At 40.9% G+C, this 19,308-nt stretch overlaps 1 protein-coding gene across 1 annotated transcript in view; it reads left to right on the top strand.

Moving 5' to 3' along the window:
- Positions 1-19,308, top strand: part of LOC131951247 (A disintegrin and metalloproteinase with thrombospondin motifs 7) — a 116,768-nt gene that overhangs the window by 59,251 nt on the left and 38,209 nt on the right. Inside the window, exon 3 of the mRNA XM_059313598.1 lies at positions 1,096-1,499. Within this exon, the coding sequence (XP_059169581.1) occupies positions 1,096-1,499 (404 nt within the window). The remainder of the gene's footprint in view (positions 1-1,095; positions 1,500-19,308) is intronic.

Genomic DNA, 19,308 nt, shown 5'->3' with positions numbered 1-19,308 from the left:
CTAAACTGAGGTAGGGGAACATATCTTAGAGAACAAATTGAAGATGGGGGGGGGGGGAAGCACGTCTTAGACTTAACAAACTTCAACTTGACTCGAGATTAAAGCCTACATTGTAATCCTCCGTCACAACGACTCCGCTTCGGGCTTTTAATCTAAAGCTTTAGATTAACCTTATCTTTAATTTGATACTTAATAACCGCGCCAAGAGGGACCAAATTCTCATAGAGGGCCCTAGTTTTATCTGGTGGGGATAAAGTCCGCTACTGCATGCTCTTGATGTCCTTCGTTTAGTTTCATTGATCATCGTGTTACAGAGCTATCATGCATCGTATAGCCTGCGGTCGTCAACGGCATTGATTCAAGTTGCTGTCGCGGGTGAAGTAAACTGATGATGCTGAATCTGGTTTTCGAGGCTGAGAGAGTTGGTTACGTTGCTATTTACGTTGCTATTTACGTTGTTATTTGATTAGAGCTTCCCGATAGTATAAATTTGATTCAACTTGATTCGTTTAATCTCTATTTTTTGTCAGCCTGTTTTAACTTGAATCTATACATAATAAAATATTTAATATGAAAAAAACAGTTTATGCTGACTACCAAGAGGTAATATAAACAGTTGTATATATTATAACACCAGCTAATAGCTTTTATTAGACGTTATTGAAATTATTACCATCAAAATTAACCAAATTGCCCTATTTAAACAAGTATCATTGAAACTTGACAATATTGCTTTAATGAAACTATAAATGCAATTATTTAAAAAAATGTTTTATTGAAACTACTGCCATCAAACTTTGACTATGAAAACTTGACCATTTGAAACTAGCACAATCTAAACGACTCTAGGGTTTCATCGAAACTTGACTAAATTGTTTCATGAAACTATTACTGCAAAAGTTTTGATTATTTAGTTTTATTGAAACCACTACCATCAAACTATGACCATCAGAACTTGACTATATTGATTTACCGAAACTATGTCCATAAACCTCTTGTGTCCAGGTAATTTTGCTCAAGATTTTAACATATTGACCTAATGAAACTTGACCATATTGACCCAATGAAACTTGACCATAACCCTCTTGTCCCCAGGTAATTTTGCTCAAGACTTGACAGACTTCCATATCTCCACACCCAGTAGGGTGGACCACACCGGCCGCCATTTAACCTTTGACCTTCGCGCCAAGCCAACATTTCCAGGCCGGTCTAAAAGACACACGGGGAGCGAGAACGTGTCGCCGCCCCCTGGGGACGCCCACGATGAGAAGCTACACTACCAGATCGCCCTGCACCCCCAGGGGCGCGTCACGGTGGAGCTGACACCCAACAAGATTCTGCTGGCACCGTCCGCCATTGTGGAGCGTAAGGTCTCAGACTTCAAGAACGCCTCGGATTCCAGGATCTCGTCGCTCGAGCCTCACAGAGGATGTCATTATTTTGGTCACGTGACTGGGGACGACAACTCTCGTGTGGCACTTTCTGTCTGCAATGGTCTGGTGAGTACTGTCTACATCACATATTTTACCTCTGTCAGAAGGTCTTGTGAGTACTGTCTACATCACATATTTTACCTCTGTCAAAGGTTTTGTACTGTCTACATATTTTACCTCTGTCAGAAGGTTTTGTAAGTACTGTCTACATCACATATTTTACCTCTGTCAAAGGTTTTGTACTGTCTACATATTTTACCTCTGTCAGAAGGTTTTGTAAGTACTGTCTACATCACATATTTTACCTGATCGTTTTTACAACATGGACCTTTTCCAGCGTTCACCCTATCAAGTGCAATTATTTTTTCTTTTATATTTTATATTTCTAGCACGTTTTCGCTTTAGATGTCCGATTCATCTTTTTCTCTAAACTGTGCAATTAATTTGTAAACATAGCAATATTCTGGAATCCCGTTAACCCCTCGAACAGCTTATCACGGATAGTTGTAGCCTACTGTTCTACATCCTTGTGGGCAGAGTTTCTTTCAGGCATCTCTTTGTGGGGGAGGGGGCATTGACCCCGAAAGTTTCTTCCCCCTTAAAGTTTTAAGTGCCCCCCACCCCCAAAGAAACATGTCTATAAAAAAGCACTAGTTGTGGGACGGTTTACATCAGCACATTTAGCAAAGCGTGCATATTACATGAATCTATTCTACGTATGTGAATTAACAAGCTATGACTCATCAAAAAGCACATATCAGCCTCCCCCCCCCCTCACCCTGTCCTTTCCAACTGTAAACCTAGTGACTGGATGATATTAAAACCTTTTTACATTTTATCTGTAGCTACCATCTCCCATTTACCATTCAGTTATGCTAATCGTATGCGTGTGGCGCGGTGTACACGGATCAAGAACTATCCAGACAGACAAACAGTCAGACAAACAGCCAAACCAGACAACCAGACAAAAAGCCAGACAAAAGGCAGACAGCAGACACACCAACCATATAAATAAGTTTAAGTCCGATGCTGATAGGTACCTAGCTCACTTTGGGGAAATTAGAGTTAGTTTCTTCCAGGCATCTATTAGCCCCACCCCCTCCCCTTGAACGAAATGGAATTTATATAGAAAAAATATACTTTTACTTATATTTTTACCAGTGTCCGCCCCCCCCCCCCCCCCCCCGAAAATTTAGTCCGCCCACCGAAAATATCAAGTGCCCCCCCCCCCCCCCCAACCTGGAGAAACAAGTCTTAAAGAAACACTGAATTACAGGCGACTGGGCATAGCGCTGATCACTCTATCCCTTCATATGCCGAGGTCGCGGAAACAGGTGAACTCTACTGCACTTGCCCCATGGACCGTCAGGTTCAAAAAGGGGGACTTTTCTTGAGATGTTTCCTACAGTAAAAATGTCCTGAATGGGTCTATCTACATGATTGGTAAAAACATCGGGAACCACTAAACATGTAAGGTTAGATAACAATATCGGCTTTGGGAACCGCTAATACGATGTACAACTTCTTCATACATTTGCTTTTCTAGAAAGTTTATATTTATCAAAGTATAACGTCTATTTCAATTAAAACTGCTGTGTTTCAACTTGGGACTGCACGTAATGGAAAGATCTCGCTAGAAAAATGTAGACAGTTGGCGTTTGCCATCTTAATTTCTTGAAATTCAAACCCTGACGAATTCTACACCACTGTCCCACCACCCCCACCACCCCCTCCCTTACCCTGATGCCGTAGATCAAGCACACACCTCCCCCCTCCCCCTCAACGATACGGTATACAGTGGGATACACTGGTACTTCTAGAATTTCACTCGTCCCGGCTCTAGGTTTCCGCCAGAGGATTAAACACGAACCCACTTAAAACAGGAATTAGTGCCATTTTGTCTGCTACACTTAGCTTATTGGACTGCAGTGATAAGTTTATCGCTGTCCCTAACACTCAGACTTAGGACTGTCGTGATAAGTTTATCGCTGTCCCTAAAACTACCATCATGATCTCGCAGCCATCAAACTCTGCCATCTTTGGGGGCTGGGGGCAGGAGGGTGGGACAGTAAATAAAATAAATCCTACATATTAAATTTAATAAATTTTTTAAAAATTAGACGATTGATTAGATTGCCGCATCAGTTAAGTAGAAAGCAGGTGTTGATTAAAAAAATGTGTATGAGCCTGTACTAGTATATCAGACCAAGTGTGTAATTCTCCTAGTGGCGAAGTTCGACATCTGGCGAGAAGGCGGGGAAACGCGAGCTTTAACTGCAGCTTAAGCGGGGTGGGAGAAGGGGGGAGTCATTCCGACAACATATGGGGGAGTCAGGTTCACATATGGGGAGATTCAAGTTCACATATGGCCAGATTATCGCCCGCTGTAGAGCCGGAAATGCAGGGAGTGACTCCGCTTAGCGTGATCCTATCATTTAGCGTGATGCTATCATTTAGGGTGACCCTATCATTTAGCGTGATCCTGTCATTTAGCGTGATCCTATCATTTAGCGTGATCATACCATTTAGCGTGATCATACTATTTAGCGTGATGCTATCATTTAGCGTGATCCTATAATTTAGCGTGATCCTATAATTTAGCGTGATCCTATAATTTAGCATGACTCTATCATTTAGCGTGATCCTATCATTTAGCGTGATCATACCATTTAGCGTGATCATACTATTTAGCGTGATGCTATCATTTAGCGTGATCCTATAATTTAGCGTGATCCTATAATTTAGCGTGATCCTATAATTTAGCGTGATCCTATAATTTAGCGTGATCCTATCATTTAGCATGATCATATCATTTAGCATGACCCTATCATTTAGCGTGATCCTATCATTTAGCGTGATCATACCATTTAGCGTGATCATACTATTTAGCGTGACCCTATCATTTAGCGTGACCCTATCATTTAGCGTGATCCTATCATTTAGCGTGATCCTATCATTTAGCGTGATCCTATCATTTAGCGTGACCCTATCATTTAGCGTGATCCTATCATTTAGCGTGATCATATGGGTTACGAGATTGGTTCGTTTGTTGCATCAGCACGTTCAGATTTATGTTCAGATTTATCGTGAGTTTAGTCGTCCTGAGGTTATGCCGGCTATTTTCACACCTGATGAAATTTGAAAATTTTATGGTCGCCATTGTCGCTTAGGTTCCCTGGTAAAAAGTATGTTGTCATTTTATTAAGTTCTATAGCCACACAATAATTTGTCATTTGTTTTAGTTTCTAGGTCCAAAATGTGTTGTCATTTAATTAAGTTCCCCGGCCAAAAAGTAATTTGTCTTTTAATTGGGTTCCCCTTCCAAAAAAAAAATAATTAGTCGTCTCAAACGGCTTTTTGGCTAAAAAAGAAGCTAAACCTGAAATTAATTTTAATTCCGAAATCATAAATAATTGAACGACGTGCCAACTTTTAAATAACACAACTTGCCAATTTTATAATCATGTTGATGGTTTTTTTTTTCGCTACCGATCTTTAGTTAGAGGTGAGACAAAATATGACAAGAACCTAGTTACACCCATCTGCAGTAGTTGCTGGAATGTGCATGTGGTGAGCAGTAAGGCTGGTCAGCAGCCAAACGTGATGAGTTTAGGATTAAAACTTTGAGTAATTAGCGACGGTAGGGGGTGGGGGCAGGTAGAGGGGGTAGGTGAGCTAGGTAGATGTCAGTAAATGTGAAAAACATCAAGTTAGAGGAGCTAATGTCTCCAATAGCTCTGGGAGTTAGAAGAGCTAATGTCTCCTGTAGTTGGGAGTTAGAGGAGCTAATGTCTCCTGTAGTTGGGAGTTAGAGGAGCTAATGTCTCCTGTAGTTAGGAGTTAGAGGAGCTAATGTCTCCTGTAGTTGGGAGTTAGAGGAGCTAATGTCTCCTGTAGTTGGGAGTTAGAGGAGCTAATGTCCATGGTAGTTCTGGGAGTTAGAGGAGCTAATGTCTCCTGTAGTTGGGAGTTAGAGGAGCTAATGTCTCCTGTAGTTGGGAGTTAGAGGAGCTAATGTCTCCTGTAGTTGGGAGTTAAAGGAGCTAATGTCCATGGTAGTTCTGGGAGTTAGAGGAGCTAATGTCTCCTGTAGTTGGGAGTTAGAGGAGCTAATGTCTCCTGTAGTTGGGAGTTAGAGGAGCTAATGTCTCCTGTAGTTGGGAGTTAGAAGAGCTAATGTCTACTGTAGTTGAGAGTTAGAGGAGCTAATGTCTCCAGAAGCTCTTGGAATTAGTAGAGCTATCGTGAAGACGGGGATATAAGTCTCAAGTGTGGGGTGGTAAATCTCAAACATTATTGTTTGTGTTGAGGGAACTTTAGCTAGGGTTGGGGGTGGAAAGTAAGCAAGACCGTGCTACATTAACTGTTTTCTAGACAGTAAACGGTTTAATAATCGGATATACGAATACTGAGACCGATGACAGACAGAATCGCGTGTGTCGTGTGTTATAGAATACAAGTACTCGACTACGAGAAGCATCGATTCCCTATCTCCCGTGCATTCAGCTACTCGCTGCACTGCAGCTGTTGCGCTCTTCAAATCACGCTAACGATACCATGCACACTCTTTAACACATTCCTTAAGTGTTTTGTCATCCCGCCCTAGTAAAAAGCGAACTGGTAAGGTGAAGGTCGACATGGATCCACCCTGCACGGAGCTGGGTCTGCCTTGGGATTAGATACATCTAGACAGTATAGAATAAATACATTTTAAAAAAAAACAGACGCTTTTCTGGTACACAAGGACTGGCTAGGTAAAAAAACAACCCACACCAACAGCTACCCATGTAACCGTCTTAGCGCTATGGCATGCGGAGATACCCAGATGTTTATCTCTCGCACCAGCTGCATTAAACATATGACCTGCTGAACTTTACACTTAAAGAGAAAAAAAGATGTTTTAATTTGTTTTACAAAGCTCGTGCAACTTAAACACATTTATGACGTTTTTTTTTTATTTTGTAAAATTCGGGCACTGCTTCAAAGCGTTTTTCAGCTTGGCCTGATGTAGCTGGTTAAAGTGGATGTTGCCGCTGTTGTTGGATCAAAAGTGAATAGCACTAGATCCACGCTACGTTGGTTCTCTTTTCTTGGTCGATTTGTTATCAGAGACCTGATGATACATCGACCAACTGGACCGTTGGTCATGGGGGTCGCTAGGGTAGGGTGGGTATCGCGGCCGCCCCGGGCGCTGAACCAAGGGGTGCGCCAAACAGGGTGGATTGGTGCAAAAAAAAAAAGTTCATTCTGCACAGTCGAATTTAAGAAAAAGACTGCTACAATGCTTTACCTTCTGATTACCTTAATTGCTGTGTGTGGAGGGGGGGGGGCGCCTTTTTCGCCAATGCGAATAACAAAGTTTTAATGTGGGGCGCTACATTGATAGTAGGCCCCGGACGCCGGAATGGGTTGCTACAAATCTGCCGTTGGCCAACTAAAATGTTGGCCAACTTGAGTGTTGGCCAACTGGAGTGTTGGCCTGCGCCAAGATTTCCCCTAGCACCAACATGATTGACCAGTCCCTCTAACTGCTCCTAGTGGACAGTGACGTCACATACAAGATTCTCGCTCAGTGTGTGCTACTTTAACTAAAAGATTCTACCTGAGCTCTGTTTTGGTAGTCAGATTGCAGCTTTTCTACTTATGTGGGAAAATAGAATACAATTTCCCATGACAGGATTTATCATCTCACAACAACTGACTTGACTGTCATAACTCCCAATAACTGATATTGGCTGTCATAACTCCCAACAGCTGACATTGACTGTCTTATCATTCCAAAACTTTAATTCCCCTAATTCGCCACTACACTACTCGCAACCCACAATTTATTTAGCTCACCCATTTGTTTTCAATACAACGCTAATATTTTTCTAGGGTATCCAACCCCTTCATGTGAGACCCACTGCGTCAAAAGCTACCTATAGTAACGCGAAGGTAAAGCGACCTTTCTCCATCAAAGTGATACTTTAGGCTACAATTGATTGCTAATGTTTAGCGAGCTGTTTTCCTTACTACCGGTACGTGTGTGAAATACCGTGCGAAATATAACTTCTCCCCTCCCACAGAATGGGTTTCAGATTAGGAGCTCTTCTCTCTAGAGCCGACACGTTTTTTGCGTTTATTTGTGTTCGTGCGGCTTTTGTCTACGTTCCGTGAAGCACGCTGGAAGGGTTGGCAGGGTTGGCAGGGTGGGTTCCCTACCTGAACTGAGTGAATCAAGGGTTCATTAATACTTCCAGGCATATAAACAGTCTAGACGGCTTTTTTTTTTATTATTCTGGAGTGTTGGTAGACGCAAAATCTCCCATCGAGAAAATTTATTAAGGGCACTCTATTAAACAAAATAATAATCATTAAAAAAGTTTTTAAAAACCCACGTTTTCTGATTGAACTAAAAAGTAGAAAATAAATGCTATAGGCCCTACATCACAATAATGCAAGCGATCACTCTACTATAAGCGATCAAAAACGTGGGGCGCCGAAGTAAAAGTTATATTACTATTGATTAGATAATACTATTGACTTTTATTAGGGAGCTTGTAGAGAGTCAACAGTATTAGAAACTGTAAGAAAATCACGGCGCCCCACGTTTTTGCTCGCTTATAGTAGAGTGATCGCTTGCATTATTGTGATGTAGGGCCTATAGCATTTATTTTCTACTTTTTAGTTCAATCAGAAAACGTGGGTTTTTAAAAACTTTTTTAATGATTATTATTTTCTACTTTTTAGTCTTTGTCTGTTTGTTTGCATTAAAATCTTGCTATCGATTTTATCTTTTCACTTTTTTTGGGTAAACGAAGACAACTCGTAAAAAGACAACTCGTAAAAAGACAACTCGTAAAAAGACAACTTGTAAAAAACACATTGTTTGAATACGTTACTGACTAGAACACATAGATTTGAACCCGTGTCGAGTGGGATAGCAATCGTGTGCCCAACCACTCGACCATATCGTCTCCCCCAAACTGGCCTACCTCCTGTAAGTTTAAACTCGGTTCAAGCTAAATTCTCTGCCCCTAAGCCTGTGGCGACATGTGATCGTTCGCTTCACTGCGCGCGAGGTACGCGTCGCTGGTTTTTTTTTGTAATGGCTAGCAGAGGAGAATTATATATATAGATTATATAGCGGTCTAAAATGCTCAATAAAATGTTTCCATTGATCAATTTAGTAATAATAACAATTGAATATTCAATGGTCATCCAAAAGAAAGCTTCCCTGAAAATTTCAGCGCGCTAGCTAACTGGGAAGTGCCAGAAATTTCGATCGCAAGATTGGATTGGAAAGACAAACAAATAAATAAATAAATAAACACACAGAGAAAGCAAGTTAAAGAAAACGTGGTAAAAATAGGTCGGTCCTTGTCTTGCTAGGGGCAATCACTCGATCAGATTACAAATACCTAGCTCCTGTTTGTTGACGGGGGTTGATTGTAGTTGTTTCCCTTGACGTGGAAGATTTGCTTGTGTTTTTGTTTTGTTTATAAAGTGCTAGCGGAATCACGTGATAGCTATTTTTATATTGATAGAAATTTGAAACTGGTAGACGAATAAAGGAAAGGTCAGCCGCTGTGGTTTAGTCTAGAAGAGTTTTAGGTCAGGTGGGTTAGGTCAGCGAGATCAAAGACTTATGTTGGTCAGTATGTCACGACTTATTTTAAAAACAATTCATTTGGGACACGATGACTCAGCTAGGGTCAGTTTGTCAGCAATATGGCATGATTTAAAACACACACATGAATAGCCAGTACTTGGAGATGTTAGGGACAAATAGGTCTGTTAGACCTGGCAGGTCACCGAGGTCAAGTGTTGTCAGGGTGAGGGCAGGGGAGTAGGGTAGGGCCGGCGGGTGGCAGAGGCGTAGCGACCCTTCCTGGCGCCCAGGGACCAACTTTCGATTTGCACCCCCCCCCCTCAAACTTTGATTTGCACCCCCTAAAACTTTTTATTTGCACCCCTCCCTCAAATTTTCAATTACTTTTTCCGACCCATTTTGGCGCCCCTAAGGTCGGCGCCCGGGCCTGCTCCCCCATCGATACGCATCTGCTGGGTGGTTGGGTAGGGAGGGGGGCCGGGTGGTGGAGGTAGATAGATTGAACTAAAGCGAGGTAGTAGAGTGGGCGGTAGGGCTGATTATAAAACCTAGTAGTGTTATTTAAAGAATCCCAGTTTACTAAAGTTGTTAAACAAAAAATCTTAACCCATAACATCAAACCAATATTTAACACCATTCCCGGGGATATTTTTTTTCTTACACTATTCCCCAAACTTTTATTTTTTGTACAGGTTTTATTTTATTTTTTTTTTAACATTTTTATTCTGGTTTTATTTTCAAATAGTTAATTATATAAACTTACTGTATCATTCTCTACAAAATTCAGCGTAATTTTTCAATCTGATATCTTATTACACATTTATTTCCCCTTGATTTTAAAACGCTTTATCGCATTTTGCTACAGTCAGCTTTATCGTTGATTTTCTTTTTCTCCTTATCGTATCATCCAACAACTAGAACTAACCCTCCCCCTCCTTATCCCCCTATACAGAATATTTTGTCTTGTGTATCGGCATAACTGCCCCCCCCCACCCCGACCCAACCTTACACCCCCCCCCCTTCCCCCAGGTTTCTTCTCTAGCCTTTCCCACGTTTTAGAAATGATATTTGCACAACCTCTGCAACATCGGGTGTATTTGTGTCTAGTCGCCCCCCCCCCCCCCACCACGTACATCACCATACCCCGAACTGAGATGAAAATATCAGGTCGAAATCTCCAGACCTCAGTGCATATAGGTTTGTAGGTTTGTATCTAGTCCACCTAGAATTGTGCTGATAGGTTTGTAGGTTTGTATGCGGTCCATATAGAATTGTGCGTATAGGTTTTTATGTTTATATGTGGTCCACCTAGAATTGTGCTGATAGGTTTGTAGGCTTGTATGTGGCCCACCTAGTATTGTGCATAATAGTTTGTAGGTTTGTATCTAGTCCACCTTGATCTGTGTGGTTATGTTTGTAGGTTTGTATTAGATCCCCCATGAATTGTGCAAAAAAGTATTTTATGAATCGTATTTCGTGTTTTGAAGATATGTTTACAACTTGTTTACATTGAATTATGAATATGGGTTTTTAATAATAACAAAACAATTAATTGTTTTCCTTTAACCCTTGTTACTAAATCGAAGGAATACATTTTCTTGCAACTAGGCTTTGGAGATTAACAATCTGGCTCGAGGCTAAACAGTTGTGTAGTGATGACGCTTCAGTGAGTGTTTATCTAGCAGACGATTATATGATACAATTAATAATTGATCTATTAGAGAATGACAACGTGTCTGCTCCACCCATCTCTACCATCATGATGTCATCTACTTCACCCATCTCTACTACCATGATGTCATCTACTCCTTTACCTCGCTGCCCTACCAACCAACAAACTACAGCATGTGCACGCCGCAAACTCTTCTCATACCTACCCCACCCAACTAGCTCTACCGGGCACATCTAAATACACCCAAGTAACACCACTTCCCACCTTCCCTGCTCGCCGAGGTATAAGAAAAAGTTAAAAAAAACTTTCCTCAATGAATTTAGTGACTATGTATATAAAAAACACAAAGTAGCATCACATCATGAAATACCACAACCCGACGCCTAGCCGGTTCCTCAGTCCAACTAAACAAACCAAACTAAACTGTCTTTTGAAGCGCCTCAGCAGACGCCCGCCTGACTGCATCGGCTCCTTCAGCAGCCGAGTCACTCGCCTGGAACAACTTTAAACACTTATCAATTACATTTACCTCGAGTTTTAAACTTCACATTTACACACACCCTTAGTGACCTTTCATTTCTTTTCAAATCTCCATCCATTCAAAAAACAGGCGCCAGATTCATTCTTCAATGTAGCGGTTTCCTTTTAAGTAGGGGTCGTGTAAGTGTCAATGAATTTTTTGTACCTCCGATGAGAGCTGGTTAGAGAAACCCAGACAGTTAAACTTTTTTTTTTCTTATTCATCGTAAACATTTTTAATAGGGCATAGTGTTATTTAGTTTATTTTTCTAACGCATACAAATACTCTAACAACAACAAAAAATTATTTCGTTCTCAGGCGAACAGAATTCTCATTGTAGCGATGGACGTTTTTAATAGGGCTTAGTGCTGTTAGCTTTGTTTTCTTAAGCACGAAATACTCCATTCTCATAGCATAAAAAAATTGTTTCACTTTTAAGCGGGTTCATATTGTAATATAACACTACATGCTTTACAATTGGGCATAATGCTAAAAGGTTTATTTTCATTAAGCACAAAATACTTCTGGGAAAATTATTCCAGTCTAACAAGTGACAATTAAAAACAGAATTCTCCTTATAACATAATTATATTTGAAGGGAAGGTTGTCAGAATTCTTCATATAACATAATATAAATATATCTGAAGAGGAGGTTGTCGGAATTCTCCAATTAACATAACAACCTAATTATATTTGCAGGGAAGGTTGTTAGAATCCTTCATGTAACATAACAACATAATTAGTATGTGAAGTAGGAGAACGATTTAAATATGTCTTAAACTGTGTGTAAAATATCACGGTAAGGATAAATGGTCTGTGTTTGCTTAGCTTAACACGTTTTTATGTTTGTTTAATTTGCGGAGCAAAGTTCATTGTTGGTTCAAGGACACGATCGCTACAGCATGCTTAAGAATAATTGGTTTCTGTATTTAAAACCCAGTCAAGTAGGTATGTACTTGGGGTGGATGTTTGTGGGGTTGTAGCATGGGTTGGTGCTGTACCCAGGTACTTGGGGCGGATGTTTGTAGGGTTGTACCACGGGTTGGTGCTGTACCCAGGGTCAAAGGTCACCCCACCCGGCAGCAGTTCTCTCAAATCTCGGTCTCCAGGTGGAAAACTTGCCGGATCTTCAGGTGTACTGTGGCTGATCTAAAGATGTTTCTTAATACAGCTACGTTGGTTCATGTGTTGGTTCATATGTTGGTTCATGTGTGCTGAGACTGATCTAAAGATGTTTCTTAATACAGCTATGTTGGCTCATTTGTTGGTTCATGTGTTGGTTCATGTGTTGGTTCATGTGTGCTGAGACTGATCTAAAGATATTTCTTAATACAGCTACGTTGGTTCATGTGTTGGTTCATATGTTGGTTCATGTGTGCCAAGACTGATCTAAAGATGTTTCTTAATACAGCTATGTTGGTTCATGTGTTGGTTCATATGTTGGTTCATATGTGACAAGACTGATCTAAAGATGTTTCTTAATACAGCTATGTTGGTTCATGTGTGCCAAGACTGATCTAAAGATGTTTCTTAATACAGCTATGTTGGTTCATATGTGACAAGACTGATCTAAAGATGTTTCTTAATACAGCTATGTTGGTTCATGTGTGCCAAGACTGATCTAAAGATGTTTCTTAATACAGCTATGTTGGTTCATATGTGACAAGACTGATCTAAAGATGTTTCTTAATACAGCTATGTTGGTTCATGTGTGCCAAGACTGATCTAAAGATGTTTCTTAATACAGCTATGTTGGTTCATTTGTTGGTTCATGTGTTGGTTCATATGTGCTGAGACTGATCTAAAGATATTTCTTGATACAGCTATGTTGGTTCACATGTGCTGAGACGGATTTAAATAGTTTTAAAGTCTTAATCCAACTGATTATTTTTTCGCTAAAAGCTTTCAAAATTATAATTACTTGCGGTTAGTAAAACTTAAAAAAAAAAACAATAGCCCATGTAAATCAAGAGTCTGTTTATGAAAATCTCCCCCTGTAGCAATGCTAGGACCTACCTATGTAATTGTAGTCGCCTCGTCCTCTAAGTACAGGAGTAGACTGGGCCGCTGGGTCGCCGGAAATATCCCGGTGGGCCGCCGGAAATATCCTGGTGGGCCGCCGGAAATATCCTGGTGGGCCGCCAGGATAAAGATAATAATGGGCCGCCACAAGCGATACTGTAATGAGCCAATTAGTGGTTTGATTTTTTAAAATAAGTTTACTTAATGAACCCTTCCAATTCTTCTTGTTGTAATTATTGTATATTGCAATTTGTAAAGTGACCCTTGACCCGACCTCAGCCTTGGATAAAAAAAAAAGGACAGGCCCCTTTTACGAAAAATTTAAGTCTGGGCACTTGGAAACAGCCAACCCAACCTTGACGGTGTACGCCACGTATTACGTGATATAAAGATTTCCATCAGTAGTTTGATAAGAAGACTTGAGTTTATTCTCAGCATTGATGTTGTACCTGCATGTACCCCAACTGATTCATATCTTTCTCACTCAGGGGAGCCAGCAGTGTAATAAAAAACTAAACGCATATTTTTTTTAAACCCAAAGCGTCTAGGTTATCTATTGTTTCCAGGGTTTTGAGAAACCAATGAGAAAAGAGGTTAGGGTGGGGGTGGGGCGTTCTTTGATCAGTGGGGTGCAGCCACTTACGGCCACCCGACTGTGAACGACCTCTACTCCACGACACACATCGACATTGTTCGGGCTCCTAGACTTATGAATAAGGTTTTTATAAGAAATGTGTTCTACTGTGTATTAATATAAAAAAAATAGCTGCTCTTCTGTGTTTTGAGTTAAGGCACAAATATTATAACAAAGCTACTACTTGGTATATAAAGCGTTATAACAAAGCTGTTATTACATGACTCATATATTACAACAAAACGGTTTAATTAATGTGACTAATTAAAAACGAATTATGACGACGTTTGCTCGCTACATCAACAAAAGAAGTGTGGCACAACACCTAAATAAACGCGAACGTACAAGAAGTCTGTAGATAGTGGGACATCAACATCATTAGTGTATTTCTATCCCTATGACATTTAATGACGTTGGTTATATCAGAAGTGTATTTCTATCCCTATGACATTTGATGACGTTGGTTATGACTGAAGTCACCCATCCTTTAGCTAACCTTGATGACCCTAATGAACCTTCCTCAAATTTGACTTGAGCACAGTTACATGTGACTCGCAGCATAAGTTTCATACGGTCTAAGAACAGTGGCGCACAATATTTATCATGACTTTGATGATGTGTGTGTGCAATGACGTATGACCTTGTAGGTGCACTGACTCATGACCTGTACGTACATTAACATGTGTACCTGTATGTGCACTGACCCATGACCATATATAGGAACTTACCTATGACCCTGTATATGAGTAACACCCAGTGAACCTAATACCTCGGGGTCATCCCAGTGCGGTCCCAGCTGTTTGTGTCGCCATGTTGAGTTTTTTTCCTTCATACATGGCCTGTACTTGAGGCCAATTTAATTACGGACGAGGTCATGAAAAAATGTGGGCATTGAACGCATGAATAAACTTGTGGTGGCGATGAACTCGTGTGTGCAATATTCGGTAACACTGTTCATGTGAGACCACGTGACCTTCATCATTGTCGGGTGTGTGATTGGACGCTTCCGTCACTGGTCGCATCCCCATGCACCTCTGTTAATGAGTGTCTCCCTGATTGGGTGCCTTCATGATTGAGTGATTCCATAATTGGTGGCTTCGTGACTGGGCACCTCCATGATTGGGTATCACTATGATTGGGTATAACTATGATTGGGTATCACTATGATTGGGTATAACTATGATTGGGTATCACTATGATTGGGTATCACTATAATTGGGTATCAGTATGATTGGGTATCACTATAAATGGGTATAACTATGATTGGGTATCACTATGATTGGGTATCGCTATGATTGGGTATCACTATAATTGGGTATCGCTATGGTGGGTGCCTCCATGATTGGGTGCCTTCATCATAAAGTGCCCCCCTTATTTGATGCACTCCTGATTGGGTACCTCCATCGAACACCTCAGTGTGTCTGTCCTTCACTAAAGTGTGAAATAAGACGTAGCAAAAAATATTTATAACATATGTTTTTCTATTTTTAAAAATGGTTATTTTACCACATGGATAGATTCTGTCTGCCTTATAGGACATGAAGACATGCTTGTGTGCTGTCGAAATCAAGAAACATCTAGGTTCTGTATGCGTGTTCGATTAAAAAAAACTTGTTATGTTGACTCACCCTGAAATATAGCCCCACAACCTCTATAAAAGTATCTTTCCATCTTACGTTCTGTATACTCTCCATCATATTTCCTTCATACTCTCCGTCTTATTTCCTTCATAAAACTACCAGCCCCTACACTCCACTCCACACGCTTACATTACGTCAAACTGACGCGGCACCGGCAAATTGATAACCACATTAAAACCTTTCAAAATAAATGGCCGCATAGCGCGATTTATTAAGGGGAAGTAATGTGGTGACTGGGTGAAAGGGGTGGGGGTTATCATAACATCTTCTTTGTTTAAAATGCTAGGATTAAATCCAATAACACCCCCCCACACACACACACACACATCTCTCCAGTTTCCTCCCTTTTATTAAACCTCCCATTACATCAGTGCACAAATTGCTATATTTGGGTGGTCTCCCTTGAAAAAAAAAACCAACACCCTCTATTTTCTTCAAATCGCCTCGTCACTTGGTGGCGCCTGAACTCCTAGCCACACAAAGACAGATTGAGCACCAATACAATCGCCCCATTCAACACGTGGTTCAAAGTAACATATTTGAAAACGAGGCAAGTTTTTTAAATTAGTTTTTCATAAACGAATGGTCTTTTCACTAGCGTGAACTATTTTATTTTGTAAACAGAGAAGTGAATGGAGTTAATAAACGACGAATGCAGGAAGTAGCAATTAGAGAAGTTTTTATGGGACTTCACTACGTGTAATTTAGTCTCAGTTCCAGGTCGCGGTTCAATGGTTTTATTATATATTTTAACACGACCTCGCTCCATTGAATTTCGTGGGGTAAAAAGTTTGTTGTGTAAGGGCGATAACTCCAGGACTTGAATTACTTTTTTAATTTTTTTTACCGCAACAATTATTGGATTAAACTCCGAGAGAAACTCGAGCCGTGTGATAATCTGATTGGTCCCAGGTAAGAAGTTTGTAGGTAAGTGACGGATTAGATGTGAGATTGGGTTTGATGCGGGTTTTTTAAAATGTAATCACAGGGAATGGTGGCCGTTTACTGTGTACAAAGTGGGTGCAATGGTTAGTATTTTTGTGATGAACCGATAAACTTGATGCATACACTGTACCCGAAGTGTTTTAACACAACACGGTTTCGATGTATTATATTTCTAGTAATTGATTTTACAGATTGACAAGAAGACAGGCACTTTTTAAAAAAATTGTCTTCAAGAAAAAAGTTTTTTTTTTTAAAAATGACTTTGATGATCAATATCAAATATCATCAATTCTTCTGCTGAACAGTTCAGTGTGTTTGTGTCACTGTCAGTGTTTGAGAAATAAAACCTGCATCAATGTCATTGAGAGACTATGTCGGGTAGCTTTGCTAGGAACTGTTGAATGAAAATTTACTTGTCTTTAAAAATCCTGTTGACTACTGATTTCTCTAGTTCTGATAGCTGCTGTTGAGTTAATCATTAAACTTTTAGAAAACTGATTTTGACTGTAATTTCTAAACATTTTAACTGCTGGCTACTGCACAATAAATTCTTGCGTTTTTTAACTGCTATTGACTGTTGGATGAATCTCTAAACTTTAAACTGCTAGCTACAGGTGAAAAATCTCTACACTTTTTAAACTGCTAGCTACAGTTGAATAAATCCCTACACATTTTAAACTGCTAGCTACTGTTAAACAAATCCCAACACATTTTAAACTGCTAGCTTTTGTTAAACAAATCCCAACACATTTTAAACTGCTAGCTACTGTTAAACAAATCCCAACACATTTTAAACTGCTAGCTTTTGTTAAACAAATCCCAACGCATTTTAAACTGCTAGCTACTGTTAAACAAATCCCAACACATTTTAAACTGCTAGCTTTTGTTAAACAAATCCCAACACATTTTAAACTGCTAGCTACTGTTAAACCAATCCCAACACATTTTAAACTGCTAGCTACTGTTAAATAAATCCCAACACATTTTAAACTGCAACAGCTGTCTCCTTACACTCTGTCTTATGATAATCCCCCCTGGCAATAAAACGCCGGGAGCCTAGCAGTGAAAAGCTCGACCTTTTCGCCCGACAGACACGATGACAAGAAACAATGACACGAGACAGCCACTGTTTACACGTGATTTACTGATGTCATCACGCCCACGCATGAAACACAATGGACCCTGGGTCTGTAGACCGTCACTTTCGGCATGTCTATACAATGGTCTAATGCAGTTGATGACAATTATTGACATTGATATCATTTGCGGATAAAATTGTAGGATGTCACCGAGCCAACTTGGAGATGCAGCTAACGTAGCTTTCCGAACTCGAAAAACACAAAAAAAAATTGAACAGATTCAAAAGTGTAACAATAATATCACAAGCGAATAATTCTAGTTCTCAGTCTTAATACTCTTATGCAGGGCCTTTACCTGGACCTACACGAGTTAAGTCCCTTGGAAGCTAAGCGTGCTTTGTAACTTGGGACTTTTACCAGGCTCTAAACGTGAAGGGACCTTTATTAGGGACCTAAGCGTATATTGTAAACTGACATTGTCATTCACATAATGGAGGGCTACACGGAACTTGGTCGTGTTTTCTCTTTAAGCAGTGTTTTACTAGAGGTCGATGACTTCATATGATAGGGGGACTGTCAAAGACTCCACAACAGGACTGTTAATGACTACATAATTATGATATGTAGACTGTGACCATATGATATGTAGACTGTTAATGACACCAAATGATATGTAGACTGTCACCGACATGCCACCCCATGCTAACACCAGCACACCCCCACAAACCAGCCTGTCATATTTCGTGTTCACAAGCCAGACGTTAAGTGGCTGTAGCAGACGTTACCCTCTATAAATCGTAACGTCACGTGATCAGCGGCCGCCTGGACCTGCATCCAATGGCGCGGTGATCCCCACAGCAGACGATACTCACCAGCAGACATGTGTGACAGTAGCACGTGAAGCATGCGGGTCTAGCATGTGCTCACGTTTGATACGTTTTTAAACCGTGTTTGTGTTGTGTGCTGTGTTAGACTTCTTACATGGTCTGGGTTGTTTTTGTTTTTTTTTTTGACAGTGGTGTGGTATATTTAGAGAAGGGGGGGAGTGGGGTGGTGAATGGGTTGGGAGTGGGATGGGGAGTAGGGTTTGGTGGGGGGGAGTGGGGTGAATGGAGTGGGGTGGGGAGTAAGGTTTTGTGGGTGGAGTGGGGTGGGGAATGGGTTGGGTGGGGAATGGGTTGGGTGGGGAATGGGATGGGGTGGGAAGTAGGGTTTTGTGGGGGGAGTGGGGGTGAATAAAGTGGGATGGGGAGTAAGGTTTTGTGGGTGGAGTGGGGTGGTGAATGGGTTGGGGTGGGTAATGGAGTGGGGTGGCTAGTCGTGAGTGGGGTGGGGAAAATAATTGGGAGTGTCGTAGGGAGTTAGATGGGGAGTATGATGGGGAGCTGGGATTGGGGAGTAGGATAAGGAGAGGTGTGGAGAGTGGGATGATGAGAGTGGGATGATGAGAGTGGGATGATGAGAGTGGGATGATGAGAGTGGGATGATGAGAGTGGGATGGTGAGAGTGGGATGATGAGAGTGAGATAATGAGAGTGGTAGGATGAGAGTGGGATAATGAGAGTGGTATGATGAGAGTAGGATGATGAGAGTAGGATGATGAGAGTAGGATGATGAGAGTAGGATGATGAGAGTGAGATGATGAGAGTGGTATGATGAGTAGGTTGGGGAGCTGGGATTGGGGAGTAGGATAAGGAGAGGTGTGGAGAGTGGGATGATGAGAGTGGGATGGTGAGAGTGAGATGATGAGAGTGGGATGATGAGAGTGGG

This window comes from Physella acuta, unplaced genomic scaffold (genome assembly GCF_028476545.2).
Source record: "Physella acuta isolate Inbredline_101_S28 unplaced genomic scaffold, ASM2847654v3 ptg000805l, whole genome shotgun sequence".
Taxonomy (NCBI): Eukaryota; Metazoa; Mollusca; class Gastropoda; family Physidae; genus Physella; species Physella acuta.
The sequence above is the reverse complement of the archived record's forward strand: the minus strand, read 5'-3'. Positions and strand labels throughout refer to the sequence as shown.